At 30.6% G+C, this 23,430-nt stretch overlaps 1 protein-coding gene and 1 non-coding gene across 5 annotated transcripts; both read right to left on the bottom strand.

Moving 5' to 3' along the window:
* Window positions 1-229: 229 nt before the first annotated feature.
* Window positions 230-5,493, bottom strand: LOC130825776 (putative F-box/FBD/LRR-repeat protein At1g78760). Of its 4 annotated transcripts, XM_057691178.1 has the most exons (7): window positions 4,887-5,484; window positions 4,610-4,656; window positions 2,670-2,745; window positions 1,570-2,142; window positions 1,200-1,445; window positions 959-1,102; window positions 230-723 (listed from the first exon to the last, which is right to left on the bottom strand). In XM_057691178.1, the coding sequence occupies exons 3-7, from the start codon at window positions 2,706-2,708 to the stop codon at window positions 328-330; spliced, it is 1,398 nt and encodes a 465-aa protein (XP_057547161.1). In that variant the 5' UTR covers window positions 2,709-2,745; window positions 4,610-4,656; window positions 4,887-5,484; the 3' UTR covers window positions 230-327. The 4 variants fall into 4 exon arrangements, with proteins under 4 accessions (XP_057547161.1, XP_057547160.1, XP_057547163.1 ...); XM_057691177.1 differs by lacking the exon at window positions 4,610-4,656 and having other exon boundaries at window positions 4,887-5,493; XM_057691180.1 differs by lacking the exons at window positions 2,670-2,745; window positions 4,610-4,656.
* A 17,004-nt stretch (window positions 5,494-22,497) lies between these two features.
* TRNAF-GAA (transfer RNA phenylalanine (anticodon GAA)) lies at window positions 22,498-22,570 on the bottom strand. The gene has a single exon. It is a non-coding gene; the product is annotated as a tRNA-Phe (tRNA).
* Window positions 22,571-23,430: the final 860 nt, after the last annotated feature.

Genomic DNA, 23,430 nt, shown 5'->3' with positions numbered 1-23,430 from the left:
TCCTATCCTCAGTTTAGCTCTGTTCCCTTTTTAAAACCTCCGAAGGATTAAGGGCGCATCGTTCCTAACTTGCTTTGCTCGAGAAAAGGTGACCAATCCTACAAAAACGAGCAAAACACAATATACCCTACACAAGGTGATCAAATCCTATAATACTAATAAAAAAGAACAATAACCGCATAAGAATGCAAACTAAATAAGCATAAAATAAGGGTAAATTAGAGAGTTATCACAAATCCTTCCAAAAAAAATAAACAAATATTGTCAAAAATACAAAATGTATCCAATATCCAGAAAAGAAATACATTTAAAATTTGAGAGGTTCACTTAGCCTTCTTTGATAACCACAAAATTCACATGAGATGGGAGAACCAAAGCTAATCGTTCAGCGCGATCTATACAAGTTTCCATAGCTTCTTCATAATCAGAATATTCTTCATAACTAGAATATGGCTTTGGAATTATGGGGGTGAAGATGAAGTCCTTAAGCTTAATGGCATTCTTAACAATGTGCAAAGCTAGCATATATTCTTTATTGAGATCATTGTGAAATGTTGAAGCCCATTCGACTTTCCACAAGTTTGGAAAGGTTGCACTAATCTCCTCTCTAGTCTCCAACCACCGCTTCACATCTTGCAAATTCGAGTCTTTCAAGTCGTCGCTATCTGAATAATCTAAATCTGAATCTGAATCTACCTCCCCATTATAGGGATAATAAGTTACCTGAAAATTCCATCAAGTCATATTGCAATTAGTTCAGCAAAGCAAAACACCAGAGATGCCCGAAATTGACCCAATTAGCCAAAACAATATGACTTTATCCGACCCGAATACAACTCGCGTACAAAAAACAGACGTGACAACATATCTTCATACACACAAGAACCGAAATTGACCCGGTCTAAATCATCATACCTAAAACCCCAACAAAAACCTTTAAAGAACATAATTTAGTTACCTCCAGCTTGAATTCGTGCAGTAATGGGCAGGCCTCCGGGAAGCATCTTAACAAAATAAAGTTAAAATGACTATATTTGATAGAAACCCACAACTTCAGGTATTGGATATTAGGAAAAGAAGGGATGATAAGACCTTCATCAATCTGTAATAAAAAGAGAGATTTCAAAATTTAATGTTAATCAAACTATAGAATGTTGGTTGTTGTTGCCTAAGTTATTAAAGATAGAGTTGGTACTAACCCATTTCTCATATACATTAAGCGAAAGCTTAGACAAGTGAGCAGCTAAGCTTCTGATGGGCGAGAATTTTGGAAGCAGTCCTGTGTCATATAAGCCATGAAATTGCGCTTCAATGAGTGATGGAGCGCTAACATGAACCACAACTGTATGGAAGCATTTGAAATCGAACGACACAAGATTCCTAGCTTGTACCTCAACTTCTTCTAAATTCTGGCAATCATGAACTGTCAAGTATTTCAACTTTTCCTACAAAATCAATTTTACTCAGTAAAATCAGTTATAATAAGTAGAATTCATTTTTAATCAATCAATATAAATCAGTTGTTTATCATTAAAGATTCAATTTCAGATGAAATCAGGTGAACTTAACTGAGCTTAAGTTAAGAATCTTCAACTTGAATAGATTGTATGATCGAGCAATGTATAGTCGTTCTAAAAGATGGCATCGAGAAAAAACCAACTCTACTACTTCTCCACATATATTTACCCCCTTCAAACTCAGGGACTTGAGGTGGCTCATGCCTTTCCAAACATGAGATGTTATGGTATAAGATCTTAAATGGAGCTCTAAGTTCTGGACTCGTTTTAAGATAGCAAAATTGATCCAAGCCTCGAGATGACTTGAATCAGTCTCATCCAATGGAAAGCGAATTCTGAATTCATCAATAAATGGAGCACGATTCAAAGCCACTACTTGACTAACCCAATTCAAGAACCTTGGCTTTAGATCTTTGACTGGCTTGAGTTGGCGCTTACAGCCTAAGGTCATAGTCTCTAAATTATCAACATCAAAGTTGAGATTAGTGAAGTAAGTAGCCAAATACCGCCACCTTCTTGAAAGGATGCAAGTTCTTGTCGCTTCTTTTCTCTCCATAAGAGATAGAATAAAGACAAGTATATCATCAGACAATGTGCTGAGCTTATCCTTCCATTCATCTTGTTCCTGCATCATAATCATGGATAGAGTACTCATCAGAGGTGGCAACATAGTCATCATCATCATAATAATAATAATAATAATAATAATAATAATAATAATAATAATAATAGTAATAATAATAATAATAATAATAATAATCATCATCATCATCAACCCTAAACTTTCGGCTCATAACGTAAGGAGGAATGCAGTCAAAAGATAACAAAAATACTTTAAAAAGAATTTGATCAAGGCCCCACTCTAATATCTGTAGCTCCACACAATGATAGTCATCAACCCTAAGAATCTCGCTCATAAAAGCAGTCAGAGCTAAGGTTGAGAGGGTAAAGATTAATGTAGTCAAAAGATTAAAAAAAAAAAAAAAAAAAAAAGCTTCTATAAGAATTTGATCAAGGCCACAATTTATAATTTGTACTAGCTGTTTTATAATGACTAAGCTAGTTGATTAACTTGGAATATAAAAGTCCTGCTACTGTTACTAGACAATTAACAACCAAAATTCAACGCCACAATATGAGATCAGATGTTACCTGTCCATCCAAGATTAACTTTGTTGAAGAATTCGACATTGACCCTTTTGTAGATTATATTGAACTAAAAAAAAACCTGAGGAAGTTGTAACAAATAATATAAAATAAACAGCACAATAGAAATTCACTGAGATTGAGATTATCTCATTTAATCATCAGGATGACCATAGCTCAAGTATTTTCGGTTTATGCATATAGGAGAGACAAAGTTTTCCCTAAAAAACAAGAGACTATAGATCTCAGAAAAAGTAAAGCCAACAATAAAATTAAAAGTATTGCGTGTTAATTATTAGTAATTATTATAAATTAAAGCTCGTAAATGATTTTAAAAAAAACGCACAAGGGTCTGTACAGCAGTTTTGATGTTTGCACTATTAATAACATTGGGAGGAGTAAGATACCAAATGCTCAATGGCAAATTGTTTAGGCTTCCAAGGAAACGCACAAGTGTATGAACAGGGGATACCCAACTACTACTCCCAAAGGTAAAACATTATGTTAAGATTTTATTGTTATATAATATGATGATAAATTATTATTTCTAAAGACATAAATCTATTAGAAAAGAGTTTTGATATTATAAAATTGTTGCTCAAAAGTAACAATTTTATTAAATGTAAATAAATGACAAGTGAAAAAGAGTTCAAGTAGGATAAAAGCTCTATTTCAAAGTTACCTTGGGAACTATTATTTAATACTTCCTCCGTTCCATTTTAGTCGCTACATTTGCATGGACACGGGTATTAAGAAAAGTGATTGACTTACACTGTAGCTGATTGTTTACTTTATAGAGTATAGTATTTTATTATTGTTAATTGAAAAAGAAAAAGGAAAAATAGGTTGTTAGGTTACTTTATGGAGTATAGTATAGTTTTTTATTATAGAGTATAGAGTATAGAGTATAGAATAGAATAAAAATAGGAGTAGTTAGAACTTTAAATGATTATTTTATTACTAAAAAAGGAAATGTGGCAACTAATATGAAATTGCCAAAAATAGAAAATGTAGCAAGTATTATGAAACAGAGGAAATAATATTATTAGAAAGGAGTTTAATAGGATCTATTTAAGCAAATAAAAATTCCACCCATTAAAACAAGTGAAAAAGTGTTCAGGTAGCATCAAAGATCTATTAAATAGTTAACTTAGGAGTCATTATTTGGTTATATTATTAGAAAGGTATTACAAGTTCTATTTAAGCAAATAATAATTCCACCCATTAAAACAATTGAAAACGAGTTCCAGTATGATCAAAACTCTATTTCAAAGTCAACTTGGAGTTGCAGAGTTTAACACGATCTATATAAACAGATACAAACAAAGGAACAACTTAAGCCACGAGATCAGAAATCAATAGCCCACAAAATTTAATACAAGGTCAGATTATTATATTTTAAAACAGATGTTCAAAATTTTAGCAATTTATTCCCATCTATATTTTGTACAACTATTTATTTTTTCATAATTGTCTAAACGGTTAAAATAGAACACAGTCTGTATTAATAAATTTAATTATAAAATCAAAAACCGAAAAAAAAACAGAAAAGAAAATGAAGGGAGAAAGAAATGGGGTGAATCAGGAAAGTTTTGATTTTTAACTCATGTTCATCATCTATACATGGAATTTTAATCATATTTTTAGATCGTAAGTGTATAATTGCTTTTAGAAGAGAAAACACATAAAGAAATAAATTTTTAAAATTTAATTGCTTTTCTTTTTTTTACAAATTTTTAAGCAAACATAGTAAAACAATAAGCATAAATGAAAAAACCCATAAAAACTATTCATTTTCATCTAATTGGAAAAAAAAAATCTGGGTGAAAAGGAGCAATCTTTTATTATTATATTGCTCAAATTAGTATATATTTTGAATAATTATTTAATATTTCTAATAATTACAATAATGAATAAAAAAAATTAAAATTTGGTGATAAAATTACCAATTCAATTGCAGCTTCTTGGAAGCTAGATCGCTGGCTACATCGAACTGCTTTCACAAAATACACAAACTTTGTTGAATTTTAATGGTTTTATGATCTCTTCCATTATTATAATTTTTATTATTAATATTATTTTCTTGTATAAAAATTAATATTAATTAATAAAAACATCAAATTCCCAAAGTCATCACAAAAAAAAAGCTAAAGATTTAAAAACTCAATTGAATTTAACATCTAGAATAAGTAGAACAGAAATTTATTATTGGTGGGAGTATACCTTAATATGGAGGAAGAAGAAGATAATGGTGAAGGATGGATGCTTCGTGTAGTTGCTCAGGGGCGCGTGGCTGGCTTCAAGCGCCGCTAGGGCTACTGCGTCTGTTCGGCTAAATTGGTTGGCCGGTGCTGGCGGCGGCTGCTCGGTTGAGGCTACGACGATGAGACAAGGAACAGAGAAAGAGATTTGAAACTTGAAATAAAAACAAAACCCTAACTTTTGGGGATTTCAAAAATCAAAATAATAACTAAATTGAATTGAAGGTGGGTTGGTGTGGTGGTGGGCCGTCGGCGTTGATGAGTCTGGTGGTCTTGATTTCACGTTCACCTATTCACGGAAGCAGCAGTAGCAGCCAGCAGTGGCCTTGCGAAGTGCGAATAGGCGAACAACGAACTGATTCGCTCAGTGAACGTCAGTGAGGGGTGGCGACTGGCGAGAAATGCCGGCGAGGGGTGGGTGGTGTGGGTCGTCACTTGTCCAGTTGTGGGTATCTTAAAGAGAATTGAGAAATTGAACAAATTGACGAATATGACTATCTTAAAGAAGAACCCTATTTTTGTATTTGTTCTTGAGAAAATTACAATAAACAATTAACAAAATGAAATTTTGAATGGAATTATGCCTTAGATAATTTTAGTTTATATAGTAGGAGAGTATACGAAAACCTAGGGTTTTTTGAGGTTAATGGGCTTTGTGATAAGTATATTGTATACCACATAGAATTATGCCTTTTAAAGATAATGGATGATCCTATATACTCATAGTACTATATGTCTATTTACTTTTTCAAAGTTATCTAATATACTTATTAAATAATTAATCAAAATATTCTATAAGACGATCTTATCGTGAGACGTTTCTTAATAGGTTGGACCATTTTTAATTTAAAAAGCAAAAACATAAAATACTCATTTAAAGGCATCAATTTTGGCTTTAAACCCTTAAATTTTGGTTTTAAAGGCATCAATTTTGACTTAAAAACCTTTAATTTTTGTTATAATAATTAAAGTAGTTGAAAAAAAAAATTTAGACTGAACACTATATTCGTCTTATTGAAAGACTAACTCATATAAGACTTGTTGTTAATCACAAAGTATATCTCTTATTATATGCAACATAAAAACTTTTGTCAATGTTGTCGAATTGTAGGTAGCATTATATTTTTATTATCTTTTATCTTTCCTTTTAAACTAAAAGATTTGGATGAACATTGCAACACCATTGCAACACCAGCTCCTACTTTCTCTTCTCCACTCACTTCTTCTCGTTCACAACCTTCTCCCCCTATCTTCACCTCGGCTCCTCCTTCTACACCATCCTAAACGCCGTGCACTTCAACATCAACACCATCACCACCAACACCGCCAGGTACACTCATTTTCTCTCATGTTTTGTGCTTGCTTTATCTTATTTTGATATTCTCTGTTAATAAATTACTGACTCATTTCACATAGGCAAAACATTTGAGGCTTTTCTCTACTTTCAGATCCTACTTCATATTTATTTCTCTTTATCTCTTATCTCTTCTCAATCTCACTTTTTTTTTCATTCTTTTCAATTTTTAGATCAAATTGGTTTTCTTCAATAGATTTCTTATTACTCGTTGTACTTCGATCACTTTTCAGGTTTGTTTCTTTATTTGCTATGTTTCATAATTTTACTTATAATTTGAATTTCATTGTTAGTATGATTTGAAATATTTATTTTTATTCAATGTATAATGGATGAAAAAAATATATGTTTTTATTTGATTAGGTTTAAATATTGTGGTTCTTCTCTTTTATTTTATATTCTAATTGCTATTATTGATTTCAGCAAAGAGGAAGATTTTTTCTGAATTTTTTTGTTCACTTGAAAGATTAGATAGGATTAAAAGGAAATTAAGAATCAACTTAATGTGCTATAATACACACTTATCAGAGGAGTTACAAGATTCCTCCCATTCACCTTTCCAACCGGCCCCCTTTCCCTTCCCACTAATAATAATTTTTTTTAATTATTTAATTGTTATTATTATTATTATTATTATTATTATTATTATTATTATTATTATTATTATTATTATTATTATTATTATTATTATTATATTATTATTATTATTATTATTATTATTATTATTATTATTATTATATTATTATTATTATTATTATTATTATTATTATTATTATTATTATTATTATTATTATTATTATTATTATTATTATTATTATTATTTTATTTATTTATTTTTTAATTGGAAAAGAAACACTATGTGATATCAACGTACGTGATAAAACACGTTACCGTTAATTACATTTTTGTTTTTATATTTAATTTAACTTACTTCTTATAACTGTCCATGTAAATAATATAATTTAATAATACTTATTTATTTTATTTATTTTATTTTATTACATTTTTTAAAACCCGCTAAATTACGGGGTGTTACAAACTACCCCCTTAAAAAAAGTTACGCCCTCGTAACTTGCATGACAACGAGAAACGCAGAACACACTTGCTAACATAACACGACACTTGCTAAAAAGCAAGACTACAAGCCAAAGTGGTTTATCATCACTCGCGCGAAATTCCTATCGCCTTCTATCCCCCTTAAGAAGTTACGTGCCCGTAACGCGACTAACCTGAAAGAGGTGAGGGTACTTTTCTCGCATAGAGTCTTCAGTTTCCATGTAACCACTTCACGCTCGTGATTTGACCACAGGACTATTACCATAGATATATCCTTCCGTCATGTACTACAAACCTTCGTGTCCAAGATTCGAACTAGTATCTCCGAATAAGACAAGAATGTATCTAATTCTAAAGGTTTGGGATCTTAGACATGAGAGGCTGTGGCATGATACCGCTTTAACTCAGACACATGAAAACATCATGTACCTTTTCTAAGGAATTTGGAAGGGCTAACCGATATGCCACTTTACCCACACGTTCCAAAATTTCATATGGTCCTATGAATAGAGGGCTCAACTTTCCACGAGCACCAAAACGTACTACTTCGTGCATGGGTGATACGCAAAGTAACACCCGTTCTCCCTCGGTGAACTCTTCTGGTCGTCACTTCAAATCAGCATAAGACTTTTGACGATCTTGTGCCGCTTTTAAGCGATCCCTTATCAACTTCACTGAGGAGAAAAAGATGCAACGTTTTGAGCTAGGTTTATCCTTTGATATTCAAAAACATATTGAAAGTGATCGTTACACACTCTGGAACAGATGTACAAGCGAGCATCTCAAATAGGGAAAATTATAGGAAGGAGAAGGAAAGAGAGAAGGGTAATATCCCCGAGAAGAGGAAAGAAGGTGCCAGTCAGGCATCAGGGACTCCGTTAGGTTTTTATAAAAAGAAGGCATGCACATTCGGCAATTTTCAAGGAAGTGAATCTAGTGCAAACACTAGATTTAAGGGAGAAGCAAATCCTGCAAAGCGACTATTGGACCGAGATGGCAATGAAAGGAAGTATTTCTGTAGGAGATGCAAGAGAAATCATCCGGGAAAGGATTGCGATGGGAATTTGGTTGAGTGTAATTTTTGCCACAAAAGGGGACATAGGGAGTATGAATACTACACTAAGAAAGGGAGTGGAAGTCAACAGCCGGGTGGGCAACACCGGCAGCAGAATTCAAACAACTCCGGAAGGCAAGTCAATCTGCAGTACGGAAATGGTAATCATGGTAATCAAGGACACACTCTGTACTTATGCCACATCAGCCAGGAAGGGAAGATGAAGGAAGATCCTAAGGATATCTCATATCGCCGTAGTGAAGGAATTCCTGGATGTTTTTACTGACAAAATTTCCGGTATGCCACCTCAACGGGAAATTGATTTCACAATAGACTTGGTGCCTGGGACGGGACCGTTTTCTAAGGCCCCGTACCGCATGGCTCCAAAGAAGATGGATGAGTTAAAGTCTCAACTTGAGGAATTGTTAAAAAAAAGTTTATATCCGACCTAGTGTTTCACCTTGGGGCGCTCCAATTCTGTTTGTGAGGAAGAAAGATGGTAGTTTGAGGTTATGCATTGACTACAAGGAGTAAACAAGGTAACCGTTATGAATAAATACCCGTTACCCCGGATAAACGATTTATTTGACCAGTTGAGAGCAGACGGGATCTTTTCAAAAATTGACTTAAGATCGGGTTATCACCAGCAAAGAATAGCTGAATGGGATATACATAAAAAAGTTTTTAGAACACGTTATGGACATTATGAGTTCATCGTGATGCCTTTTGGGTTGACAAATGCTTCAGCTGCATTTATGTGTTTGATGAACCAAATGTTTAGTGCGTACTTGGATAAGTTCGTGGTTGTCGTTATTGATGACATATTGGTCTATTCGAAGGACCGGGATGAACATGAGAAACATCTACGATTAGTCCTGCAAACCCTGCGAGAAAACAAGTTGTACGCAAAATTGTCAAAGTGTGAATTCTTGTTGAAAAAGGTATTATTTTTGGGCCATTTTGTTTCTAAGGAAGGTGTTTCGGTGGATCCGGCGAAATAGAGGCAGTTCGAAGCTGGTCGTCACCAAAGAATATCACCAAAGTACGAAGTTTCTTAGGCTTGGCTGGGTATTACCGTTGTTTTGTCAAAGATTTATCGCGAATTGCTCAGCCTATGACTTCGTTGATGAAGAAAGAGAAGAAGTTCGAGTGGACTGACGAGTGTGAACAGGCCTTCATGACTTTGAAGGAAAGGTTAACTACGGCCCATGTTCTTACTCTACGTGACCCTAAGTTGGATTAACTGTTTAAAGTGACGCATCGAAGAAAGGATTGGGTTATGTACTGATACAGGAGCGTAAGGTGATTGCTTACGCATCACGACAACTGAAAGTACATAAAGTTAGTTATCCTACTTATGATCTGGAGTTAGCTGCTATAGTTTTTGCTCTCAAAATATGGCGGCATTACTTATATGGCGTTAAATGTAGGATCTACACTGATCATCAAAGTCTGAAGTATATCTCTATACTCAGCCAAACTTAAACATGTGAGTCGGTGGTTAGAGTTGATGATAGATTATGATCATCAAAGTCGTTGTCATAGTCCCGTTTATTAGGATGACTTCACCGAAACGGTGACTTTGGGACCTGATTTGCTCTTCCGGATGACTGAGAAAGTGAAGTTGATAAGGGATTGCTTGAAAGTGGCACAAGATCGTAAAAAGTCTTATTCTGATTTAAAGCGACGATCAGAAGAGTTCACTGTGGGGAAACGGGTGTTACTTCGCGTATCACCCATGCGCAGAGTAGTACGTTTTGGTGCTCGTGGAAAGTTGAGCCCTCGATTCATAGGACCATATGAAATTTCGGAACGTGTGGGTAAAGTGGCATATCGGTTAGTCCTTCCAAATTCCTTAGAAAAGGTACATGATGTATTTCATGTGTCTCAGTTAAAGCGGTATCATGCCGCAGCCTCTCATGTCTTAGATCCTAAACCTTTAGAATTAGATACATTCTTGTCTTATTCAAAGCAACCGAATCGAATCTTAGACACGAAGGTTTGTACTACACGACGGAAAGATATATCTATGATAAAAGTCCTGTGGTCAAATCACGAGCGTGAAGCGGCTACATGCGAAACTGAAGACTCTATGGGGGAAAAGTACCCTCACCTCCTTTAGGTTAGTCACGTTACGGGGACGTAACTTCTTAAAGGGGGTGGAAGGCGATAGGAAATTTCGCGCCACTTTAGCTTGTAGTCTTGCCTTTTAGCAAGTGTCGTGTTATAAATACTGTTTTGTTTTATTACACTTTCGCAATAATCACAGATCGATAGATTTCCGCTTTAGCATTACTTACTACTATATTATATAACCTTTATTTAGAAAACATGTCCCCTGCTTTTTTACATGCTGGAAGCATGGTTCGGCATTTCCTTACTATGAAGCCTTTTTTATTATCATGTTACTGTTTTCATATAAGTGCAACATTACAATAACATATAATAGAAATAAATTTATAACAATTTAAATAAAAATAATCATTTATTATTAGACTAAATCAAAAATTAGATGGGTCTTTGAAAGTTAATAGGAGGTTGAATACTCTCTAGAGGGGGGGGGGGGGGAGGGGGGGTGAATAGAGAGTTTGGGCTATTTAAATTTTGTCTGGCAGTTTGTCTCAAGAGTTTGAGGAGTCTGTCAAAAATGCTTTCTGGAACAGTTTTGAGCCAATTCGTAAACAATAACGTATGTGCGAAAAAATAAACTTTAAAGTATAACACACGATATGTTAACGAGGTTTGGTTCTAACCAACCTACTCCCCGCCTATGGGTTCTCTTTCAACCCGTAGGATTTCAACGCCTTTTATTAATCCGACTTTAATACAAACAAGAAGATCTCACTATCTCCTCTCACCACGTTCTTCCCCTTGAAGAACCGTATTACAAGTCCCTTTAATAAAAGCAAAATCTCAAATCTCACAATAGAGATTCACAAGTTGAACACTTTGAAAAGTATTCTTGATTAGGCGTATTAAACTTAATCTAACTCTTTTTAAAACTCTTAAGCCTATTACAAATGTAAGAGTTAGATGAACTAAGAATTAAGAATTACGAATTACAACTCTTAGAGAATTTCTAAATCTTAAGTCAAGAGAGAAAGTTGTAAGAAGTGGTGCATCTTAGTTCTGAAATGAAGCCTCATATATATATAGTGTTACGCCTCAACACATCTTGCAAAACAAGAAGGCTCCTTTCCGTTATTTTCTGTTGACCTGGTCATTCTGCGCCTGTCTTCAAGATCTTGATCTTAACTTAAATCTGACGTGTATTTACAGCTAAAATAATTTCGTCATTACGTGTTGTAATTTGTGTTTAATATCTAATGCTATGCTGCCACGTTAGTACTCATACAAGATATTGAATTATAAGCACAAACCAGATTTATCAACGTTTAATTAATTAATCAATCAAATTAATTTCTATTATTAGTATTAATTCAAATATCATCCTATTAATAGAAAACTCTATAATCTTGCATAACAACTAATTCAAATCAAATATAGCCATGTACTATAATTAGCAAAACATGTTTACCTTGTACTATATTTAATCATCAAACTAATTTAAACTCATATTTACATTCAAGTTCAAATGTAAAACATTTAAACGTTAAACAAAAACGTGTAATAAAATATTCAAACTTAATTTCAAATAATATCCAAGTTAATTTTAATGAACCTTGACTTATTAAAATATTTCAAATATAATTTCAAGGAACATTGACCTATTAAAATATTTCGAATATAATTACGAAACTAACCTGATTGTAAACGTAATTATCTTCAAGACTTTGAAACTTATTTCAGGACTTATAAAATTAATTCTAAGATAAACTTAAGTTCTTTAAGTATATTTCTACGTCTTCGAACTTAAATATATACTACTAATCAAATATATATCAAATATGATTTTAGACTTACTTAAATAACTAAATGTAATTACTTAATTTATTTGTTTAATCAATATGTGTTTTGAATTATCATCATTAACGAGAATTAAGTCTTCAATCTCCCTTTATCATTGTTTAAGAGAGTTGAGTCTTCCATCTCCCCTTGATGAAAGTCAAAACCATATTTTCCTAAATCATATTTCTAAGTTAATATGAACTGAAAACATGATAAGAATAAACAATATATCTTTAAACAGAATAATTTTAAGACTTTATCATCAATTAGAATGTTCTTCAAAATTTTAAAAACAATTTCAAAACAGAACAATATGAAAAACAGAATAGTATAATCCAGTGAAATTTCATACTTCATATCATCACAATCATTATTTATGTAAACAAATATCCAATCATAATACATGCAAATATAATAATCATTATTGTAATGTAACATCATATCAAAACTTTAATATCAAAGACATGATTATCAAACATTATGATCATCAACAATAATCAATAATCAGCAACTATCAAATTTTATATCTATAATTTTCACAAATTTTCTACAAAATTTTCATATCTCCCCCAAGTATGAATATCATATCTCCCTTAAGCATGAATGTTAAGCATGAATACAAATAGCAATAATTAGAACAATTCATTTATAAATCAGAGCATAACATTCAACAATATATCCAATCATTCAGCAATATATCAGAGCATAATATATCAGAACATCTAAAAAGTATAATATAAGCAACATGATATATGCAACATGAGTAAGCATGCAAATAAAATATAATATACTATAATATACATACATAAACATCTATATATCTCCCCCTTTTTGACTTTCATCAAAAAGCAAACAGGAAGAAGCAAAATGTTGGGATTTGTTTAAAATAATTGTTTGCCGAAATAAATAAAAATTGTTCATCATCCATCAACAATAAAAACTATTTCATGCATAAACACACACATATAATCACAATTAAAATAAATAATATGTGATGCTCCCCCTTAATACATACTTGGTATTTAAGTAATCAACGTCTCAATCCTTTTACTCATATGCCATTACTCCCCCTTAATTCATGCAACATCATATAGCATGCCAAGTTCCATACGTATATAAGCAAAACGATCAGCAGTTAAAGGTTTTGTAAATATATCCGCTAACTGATTTTCAGTAGATATAAAAGATAAAGAAATATTACCTTTTTCAATATGATCTCTTATAAAATGGTAACGTACCTCAATGTGTTTTGTACGAGAATGTTGCACAGGATTCTTTGTAATACAAATTGCACTTGTATTATCACACTTTGTTGGTATACATTTGAAATCAATTCCAAGGTCTCTAAGTTGTTGAGCAGTCCATAAAATTTGAGAGCAACATGCACCGGCAGCTATATATTCAGCTTCAGCTGTAGATAAAGCAACTGAATTTTGCTTTTTAGAATTACAAGAGATCAATGAATTTCCTAAGAATTGACACGATCTTGAGGTGCTTTTTCTATCAACCTTGTATCCAGCATAATTAGCATCTGTAAAGCCAATCAAACTAAAATTTCCACAACTAGGGTACCATAGACCAAAGTCTTTAGTCCCATATAAATATCTAAAGATTCTCTTAACTGCTGTTAAGTGAGATTCTTTTGGGTTAGCTTGAAAACGAGCACATAAGCAAATACTAAACATGATATCAGGACGACTAGCTGTTAAATACAATAAAGAACCAATCAAACCTCTATAAGTCTTTTGATCAACACTCTTACCATTTATATCTTGGTCCAGACTTAGTGTTGTACTCATAGGCGTATTAACTTCTTTACATTGATCCATATTGTACTTCTTTAACAAATCTCTAACATATTTACTTTGACAAATAAATATGGCATCTTTCTTTTGTTTTATTTGTAGTCCAAGAAAGAATGTTAAGTCTCCCATCATGCTCATTTCGAACTCTTTGCACATAATCTCAGAAAATTCCTTGCACAAAGAATCATTAGTAGCTCCAAACAATATATCATCAACATATACTTGAACAACTAGAATATCTTTTCCTTTAGTTTTAATGAAAAGTGTTTTATCAATTTTACCTCGTTGAAATTCATTTTCAAGTAGATGTGAGCTAAATCTGTCATACCAAGCTCTTGGAGCTTGTTTCAACAAAAGTGATTATGGATGGTCAACAAAAGTCAAAGGTGATTAGTGATGGTCAACTGTCATTTATGTTGGTTAAAGGTCATTTGGATTTTCAATGGTCACTTGGCCTAAATGGTGTAAACTTCGATAGTTTGGAGGCATTAGTTCTCAAAAAAACAAAATTTTAATGATGTAATTCGCAAAAACCCTAATGTTAATGACTATTTTTTACAAATTACTAAGGAATTCAATTAACTAATAATGATAAAGAATAAGAAAAGAAAAACTTACAAATTGATAGCACTTGAAATTTTTATTGGCATATAAATTGAAAGAAACAAGAAACTAAAAATATTGAGTTTTAACGTAAAACTAAAACTAGAAAAATAATTGATAAAAAATAACAACGAAAATTAAATACTTAAAGCTTTAAGACAAATGACATCTAAAACTTAATTCTCGAATTATAATATTAGGTAGCGTTTGAAAACACAAATTTCATTTGAATTTTTGTACTTCAATTCAAGAAATTGAAATTATGGATTTAAATTCCAATTCCAATTCCTCAATCTCGTTTGGATATCAAAGAATTGAATTCCTATATTTCAAATCCACATTGTTGTTTGAAAAATATTGGAATTTAATTCCCAAATTTAAATTCTATAGTATTGATTGGATAACCTTGTAATTACATTCAACCAAAAATATTAAATATTAGCAAATAAAATGTATTATGACATTAAAATAATCCGAAATTGTCACATTAAAAGTAATCTAACATTGAATATCAAAAGTGTAACGTACAAACTAGGTTGAGTCGTATCATCCCATATTTGGGGCTATTATTGTAACCATTCAACCCTTTGGTCAGGTATCATATTATTTTCTCATCTTTTAGTTATATGTCAAGTTTTGTATTGAAAAAATTCTGTTTGTTTTAGTATTTTGATTTGATTTAAATTATTTTCTTTTGTTGGTGAAAATCCTTGTACATTGTGCATTATGTTGGGAATTTCGTTATTGCTTTATTGCCTTAACTAGAGGTATGTTAGTTAGGAATCGGGGGAGGGGGTTATCCAGTGTGTGCTACTAAGAGTGTTTATTTTGGGGGAAACATTTTCCCATTCAACTAACTTCCCATTTTTGGTTGTTTTGCTTGAAAAGAATTTAAAAGAAAAATTTAGGTGGGAAAGATTTTACATCACTTTGAGAACATTTCCTTCAATATCAAAAGGAAACCAATTTTCCACCATTCCATTCCCAATACTTCTATTTCTTCCAAGACTCTTTCATCAAATCAAACAAAAAAAAAATAAAAATAAATTATCATTTGCATTATTCATTTGAAATAGTTTTCATTAAAAATAATTTTCAAGGAAAATGTATTTCACCAAATAACACCTCTAAAGCCTACTTGTTTTGGTAAACAAAAAATGATGGAAGACTTAGATTATTGACTCCTTGATTGGTAGTATCTTCATTAAATAGATGATCATACTTGTTCCACTGTCATATGGTAAGATCATATTGAGGATTAGTTGATATCTCGATTTGTAAGATCATATGGATTTAAGTGTAGAACATTTGTGGATAATCACCGGAGGTTATATCTCGATTTATGCAACCATTTCCATTTGTTTTGGAATAGGGATTGAGGCTTTGTCATTTTTGTTGTTATTTCAGTACAAGAAATTATTCTTGAAAGTAACCTACAACATCAGTATGAAATTATTGGTTGTAAATTTGCTGAAATTTGAATCTAGCAAGTAGCTTATTGCTTTACCATTACCTTCATTACATGATGGCAATTTTGTGCATCCATGGCCTATTAAAACCCAGCCTATTATGATGGCAATAGGTTGTTTCTAGTTTCAGCTAGTCTCTTGAGAGAGCGACACCTCTCAAACCCAGCCTATTAAAACTTAATGTCTACTTATATTATTCTTAATGCGTACCTGTTATATCCTTAATACCTACTCACAATATCTTAAATGCCTAGCTATTTACATCATAATGCCTACTTATAATATGTCGAAAAATATATATTGGGTGCCCAATTAGAGATGATCTTAAAGAGACCGTCTCTCACATGAATTTGTGTTCTTTTTATGAGCTCTTTATTGAGTGGTGATTATTATGATAATGACGCTTGATATAGGAGGTCTACAATAAATTTATGCTATCTAGTCATAATTATTATTCATCTTAAAAGTTTAAGTTTATTAATTAAAGTTTCATTCACTTCATTTTTTAGAATGAAATAGAAAAATATATTTAATAACTACTTTAAATCTTTGTACCGATGAAGAAATTTATTTTTTAAAAATAATAATGATGTATCGTTAAATTGTAAGAAAAATTAATGAAAAATTTTACATAAGAAAAATTTAAAAAAAAATTGAATATTGTTTGTTGACCATAATTGATGAACCTACTTACCATAGAGAATATACAGTAAATATCAATAAAAAAAAAGGAAATTCCACATGATAATCATGAAGTTTTGGGTTTTCCACGTAGTAACCAAAACTTTAAAAAAATCCACGCGGTAACCCTAAGGTTTACCAAATTGTTCCACCGTGACCTTTTTGCACATTAAACGTTAGCAAACGCTAATTTTGAAGCTTTAAGGCTGTTGTATGCCTATTTATGTAACTCACCATTCAAATGTCATCAGTTTCAACCTTTTTCCCCGAAATAGAAACCAAACTCTACCATCTTTTGAAATAGATTGTGAGTCATATAAATAGGCGTACAATAGCGTTAAAGCTTTGAAATTATGTACGATATAAGTTATAACAAGCGTACATAGAATAGTCTAAGTCTGATGATCTACTTGCATGGAATCTGCATAATTGACTTGCATATATAAGCAGCATTATCCTGTTGAATGTATATTATTCTTGTTTGTACTAATGGCCATTTTAGTTTAAATAATGGGATTAATTTTTTTCATGAAAATTGTATTCATCACCATTTGATATATATATATATATATATATATATATATATATATATATATATATATACATATATATATATATATATATATATATATATATATATATATATATATATACATACATATATATATATATATATATATATATATATATATATATATATATATATATATACATACATATATATATACATACATATATATATATATATATATATATATATATATATATATATATATATATATATATATATATATATATATATATATATATATATATATATATGCGCGCGTGCGCACACACACAGACACAGACACATACACACACACACACACACACACACACACACACACACACACACACACACACACACACACACATATATATATATATATATATATATATATATATATATTTCACCCCAACAATTGCATTAATTGGAGCATTAAAGATTATGTTTTGCCCTCAAACATTTCGGACAACTAAGAGTAAGCCAATTTTGAACACCTTGGGTTTTGTGGATTTTCGGCCACCTTCTACTTATTTTAACACCATAGTTTGTTCTTAAAAAATATGGGACTTGGAGTTGTGAGTAATTAGACTCTTAAATCATTGGATTTGGCTCGGAATTAGAGGTTATCTGCATTTAAGTAAGACATGTCGAAAAGCGACTTATGATGTTGAGAGATTTGAACTTTATGTTGAATGTTGATTGAGAATTGGAGTTAGTAATAAATATAGAAAATAGAGTTGTTATTTTCTAAGTAGAAATCATCAACTTTTGTATGTTTCTACTATTACTCCCTCCGTTCCTTAAAAACATTCTCATTTGTCATTTTACAGTGTTTCATTTGAATTATATCATAAATTTTGGACAATAACAACTTTATTCATCCTCATTTTGATATTTTAGTAATGCTTACGATCCACATATATCTTTCACTAACTTTAATTTAACAATTTATATATTCCTTATGGTTTTCACATGTTTCTCACTAACTTTATAAAAATAATTTTTTATTAGTTATGTTCCACATATTTTTTCCATTAACTTTCTTTTACTATTTTTTATAATATTTATGGTTTCTATTTTTCCTCTGTAAAATCTATTATTCCATAAAATACTATATCAACTATCTACAAGATTCTATTTTTCTTAATTCCTCGTGAACATTACTAGTGAGAACTTCATTAAGAAACGGAGAGAGTATTATTTTGAGAGCTTGGATTATTATTCTTGAAACCTTGAAGATTATTCTTGGAGCTTATGTTCTCTTATTTTGGAGTTCCCCTTTCATATTAATTCTCTTCATCGGTGACTAATAGAACATACTTATTAACCTTCTTACTTTGTATTTATATTATATTTATTTAAATATGTGAAAGATATGACAATAAAGTGTTTACTCTAAGTTAAATATACACATGTTATACATTGAAAATCTATGATATTTTTATATATATTAATGTTAGAAATGTTATTCATATGCCTATATTCAAAGTTTTCAAGGATTGTGATTATTTCCCTAAATGATATTAAATTAAAGTCACAAATGATAAATATATAAATCTGAAAAATTTTCATTTATATGGTATTATTGATGGATATATGTTTTATTATGTGTATTTTTGCGTTAATGTGCATACATGTAAATTTTATAAATTTCTATTACGTAAGAATGGTGTTTTGTGATGTTTTTGTGTAGTTTATTATTGTGAATGAATTTTGTATGAGCTTAGAAACTTTAGGATTGTGTTTATATGAACTTCACAGTAGAGAAAAGTTAGAAAATCATTTAGGTTCATTTCCTTAACGGTAGAGCGTAAAATGTTCAAATATAAAATAATTATTAAATGATGTTATTTGAGCAATATAACTTTTATAAGACCCTTATATGAAAAGTAGGTTTGGAGTTTGATCATTGGATAAGCCTATATGATTATCTATGGACCCTTGTGAATTAAAAAAAAAACAATTAACCAAAAATAATATAATATTAAATAAATACTAAATGGACTATTTTAGACTTAAAATTTTTACGAGACACTCCTATAGTATTATCTTTTACTGGTAACTTCACTTATGAAAAACCATTGTCATTGTACTTGTTATCACCATTTGATTCATGCAATATGTCGCCTCACATCATCTAATGTTGCATCTTTTTCTTAATGGAAGTGGTAATATCTGATCAATTTTAATTTCAATACCATTTCTGTCTTTTTAGTAATTATGCATAAGACCACCCTAATGATGGTTGTTTAACTACCAAAAACAAAAATTATGATATGGTTAATGTTGGGATGAGTTATCCCACATCCATAAGCTACTAGAGACCTTTTTCCTATTGCCATATGGTTTTGGGATGGTATATATCTCTTTGGCTTATGAAGTGTGTGCACTTGTGTCCCCCCGTTAATATGTTGGCATTTACAATAAGTCCAACCTAATTTAACAGTTAAAAATAAATAGGAAAATTCTCTATAGTAGCAATGAAGTTTGGCAAAACATGAGTTGTAGCACTTTTTTTAGGAAAAATTATTTATAATAATCTAACTTTTTTATGAATTTTCGATAATAATCCCACCTATTGATTACTATGAATAATCCTAAATTTGGGAGTTATTTTCATATAGTGAACCTAGTAATCGGATTACTTGTTATGGCAAGTTTATTTTTTATAAAAAAAAGATAAACTAAAATAAATTTTTGAAAAGCATTTTTTTTAAATGTAGAAAAAAAATGTGATTTTTTATCATGCAAAATTTTTTTATGTGAATATTTAAATTTTTCTCTAATTTTACAATAATTTTCAGTTTACTTTTTTTTGGTGAGTTACCTACTAGAGCAGGTCATTGGTTAACCCCAAGTTTACTCTAAGCAAAAACCCCTAAAGTTGGGATTATTCATGGTTAATCAATATTTGGGATTAATGTAGGAAAATCATAAAAAGATTGGATTATTTTAGGTAAATATTCATTTTTTATGATTTTTCTACATGTTAGCAACATGGTTTCAAATTTATTAAGGGAAAGTCTACATGGTAGCATCGAACTTTTATAAAACATGCGCGATATCATTTTTATAAAACTGCTCACTACTCACCATGACCTACCATTACCACGCGTTATACACATGATGTCCATTTAACTAGCCTTCATTCTACCATTATAAATACATGTTGCATCATTCATTTATCTCTAAGCTTTTATATTCCTACCGTTACTCTACAAATACACTGGCCTCCTACTTAGAATATATACTTAACCAAATATTCCTTCAATTGATCTGAACTCATCCTTCAATTCGTTAATCTTGCATTCATTATATTATCATACATTCATTGATTTCTATTTTCCGATCTGACTTGAGCGTCATAAGGATTTTCCAGGAAAACCACCCCGGGCAAGGCTAACGCTGTATTGCAAGATTTAAGGTCTCATCAGCAGAAAGATCATAAGCACTTTCAGCATACTGATAGTTCTCCCCAAGTACACCTTATATATCCAAGTATTTTAAGTATCTTTTGCTCTTTCACGTTTCATTACTTAAACAATATTCAATGTTTATTTTCAAAAATTGATGAAAACAAAAGGAGACAAAAAAATGCTTAAACTAATACTAATTTATTATATCTAATTAGTTAAATTGCTCAAACAATAAATACTTTTACAAAAATCTTTCATCAAAATTTTAATATATATGTGCAACACATCTTCAAATATACTCGTATTATAGTCATATGACAATCATTGAATAACTTAATGGAGTACATTATTGAAATTCTTTGACATTAAAAAAACATTTTTTAAAAATATTTGTTTTATAAATAAGTTAGAGTATATTTTAATAATTGAACAATATTATAGAGTAAAGAAGAAAATAGGAAATCCGTATCTGAAAACTTAATTATGTATACTTGTAATACTAATTGAGTAATTTACTAGTTTATTTAATATTTAATAAATAATTGAGATTTTTTGAAAAAGAAAATTTTGAAATTTGAATATGAAAAATAAAAAGGAATAATTAAACATCAAAACTACAGTACTAAAAAAGTTTTTCAGTATTTGCTCCCGTCTTGAGAAAATGAGAATTTTTTGTTTTACAAACCCAGAAAAAACAAGTAAAGAAAAGAAAATAATAATAATAATAATAATAATAATAATAATAATAATAATAATAATGATGATGATGATTGATGATACAAGTACGAGATTCACAATGACAACTACAACCAATTCAATTCAACCAAACTAACAATAACTTTGATGATTACTCCGGTAGAAAATCATAATGCGAAAATAAAGATTGATTTGAATTTTGAATACTAATTAAAATAACGCATTATCTTAAATTCCTAAATTAAAGGGATAATATTGATTGCAAAAAACTACCTTATCTAAAATTCTTTGCAAAAAACTACCTTATATAATATAATTCTTTGCAAAACACTACCTTTTAAAGGATTTTAACAGTTGACCGTTAATTTTAACCTTTGACCGTCACGTGACCCTTAAAAGACACCTCCTTCCTCATTTGATGAAGCTTCCATGGCTGCCATCGATAATCTATTCAACAATTTTACTAATTTGAGCTATAAAACTAGAGTTTTAATGAATATGAAATTTGACAATATTACAATAACACTCTAGGTTATTTTTAGAGGCGTTCAAAACTGATTCGACCCGATAATCCAAACCGAAATCGAAGTGAATCGACCCGATAATGTGTTTCTTTTTTTTAGGTTTATCGAATCGACATTATTCAAATCGAAGTCGTACCCGAACCGGTTGACAACCGAAAAATGGGAAAACTGAACCCGAGTTGTGACTGATTTTTGTAACCGACACATAACCGCTAACCAAGATTACCCGAACCTAATAATGAGCGACCTGAGTGATATCCTACCCGAATTATGCTCGAAACCGAACTCGATCCGACTAAAACTGATTTAACCCGAACAAAATTTAGATTGAGCTGCTGTAAACCTAAACCAATTGTTAACATAGAAGTATGATCGACTCATATTCAATCATCTCATTAGTTAATCTAATTAAGTGATAGATATTTTAATAAATGTAATTTTAAAAAATTAAAAAAATGCGATGAGCGTGGATCGAACACGCGGCCTTCAGATCTTCAGTCTGACGCTCTCCCAACTGAGCTATCCTCGCTAATTAATAATTATTGATAAATTGAACTAATCATTCAATATTAGAGTGGAAACCTGTGCAAGTTTTTAACATCAACATACATAAATATGTAATATTAAATAAATAAAGTCAGAGATATTATGCAATAGATTTACTCAATTTTGATAGTTTTATGCATAAAATTACCCCATATTTTTGAAAATTAGCACCAATATATTATGCAGTATAATATATTCTCTAACTTACTCAATTTAACTATAAATAAATGCTAGACAAAGATACTTTAAAGGTAGAGATATTACTGTAGATTAAATGTGTGGTGGTTTTTCTTTAGCCAATAATTGAGTTTCATTTGACAAACTCTCTTTAATTGTGACGACACTTGGAATTTTCTAAGCTTGTTAGTATAATGTATAATTTTCCATACATTTGCCCATATAATACCATCAGTAGTGGATCCAATCAAAAATACTAAAAAAAACTCTATAGTATATACTAAAACGAACTAAACAAATATCACTTAAATTAATAAAAATTAATTACAAAAATTTTATCGACTTCAAAATAGTAAAGCGAATTACTTTATATAAAAGAAAACGTGCATTGAACACGCAACCGTCAGATCTTTAGTCCGAAGCTCTCTCCCAACTGAGCTATCCTCGCTAATCGATAATTGTTGATAAATTTAACTAATAATTCATTAGTAGTTCGGAAATCCATGCAATGCACGATTTTTTTTAACATCAATAAATGTAAACATATGATATTTAAAAAATAAACCGACGATATTATGCATTTGAAATGCTCAATATTGAGAGTTGTATGCCTAATATTACTCCCATAATTTTGAAAATTAGCACCAATATATTATACATTATATT

The sequence above is a fragment of the Amaranthus tricolor genome, chromosome 10, assembly GCF_026212465.1.
Source record: "Amaranthus tricolor cultivar Red isolate AtriRed21 chromosome 10, ASM2621246v1, whole genome shotgun sequence".
Lineage (NCBI taxonomy): Eukaryota > Viridiplantae > Streptophyta > Magnoliopsida > Caryophyllales > Amaranthaceae > Amaranthus > Amaranthus tricolor.
The sequence above is the reverse complement of the archived record's forward strand: the minus strand, read 5'-3'. Positions and strand labels throughout refer to the sequence as shown.

Coding starts and splice junctions, on each gene's coding strand:
- LOC130825776 (XM_057691177.1), bottom strand. CDS start 2,708: ATGTCGAATTCTTCAACAAAGTTAATCTTGGATGGACAG. Junction 2,143..2,669: donor AGTTAATCTTGGATGGACAG/GTAACATCTGAT, acceptor ATTATGATGCAG/GAACAAGATGAATGGAAGGA. Junction 1,446..1,569: donor AGATTCTTAACTTAAGCTCA/GTTAAGTTCACC, acceptor TTGATTTTGTAG/GAAAAGTTGAAATACTTGAC.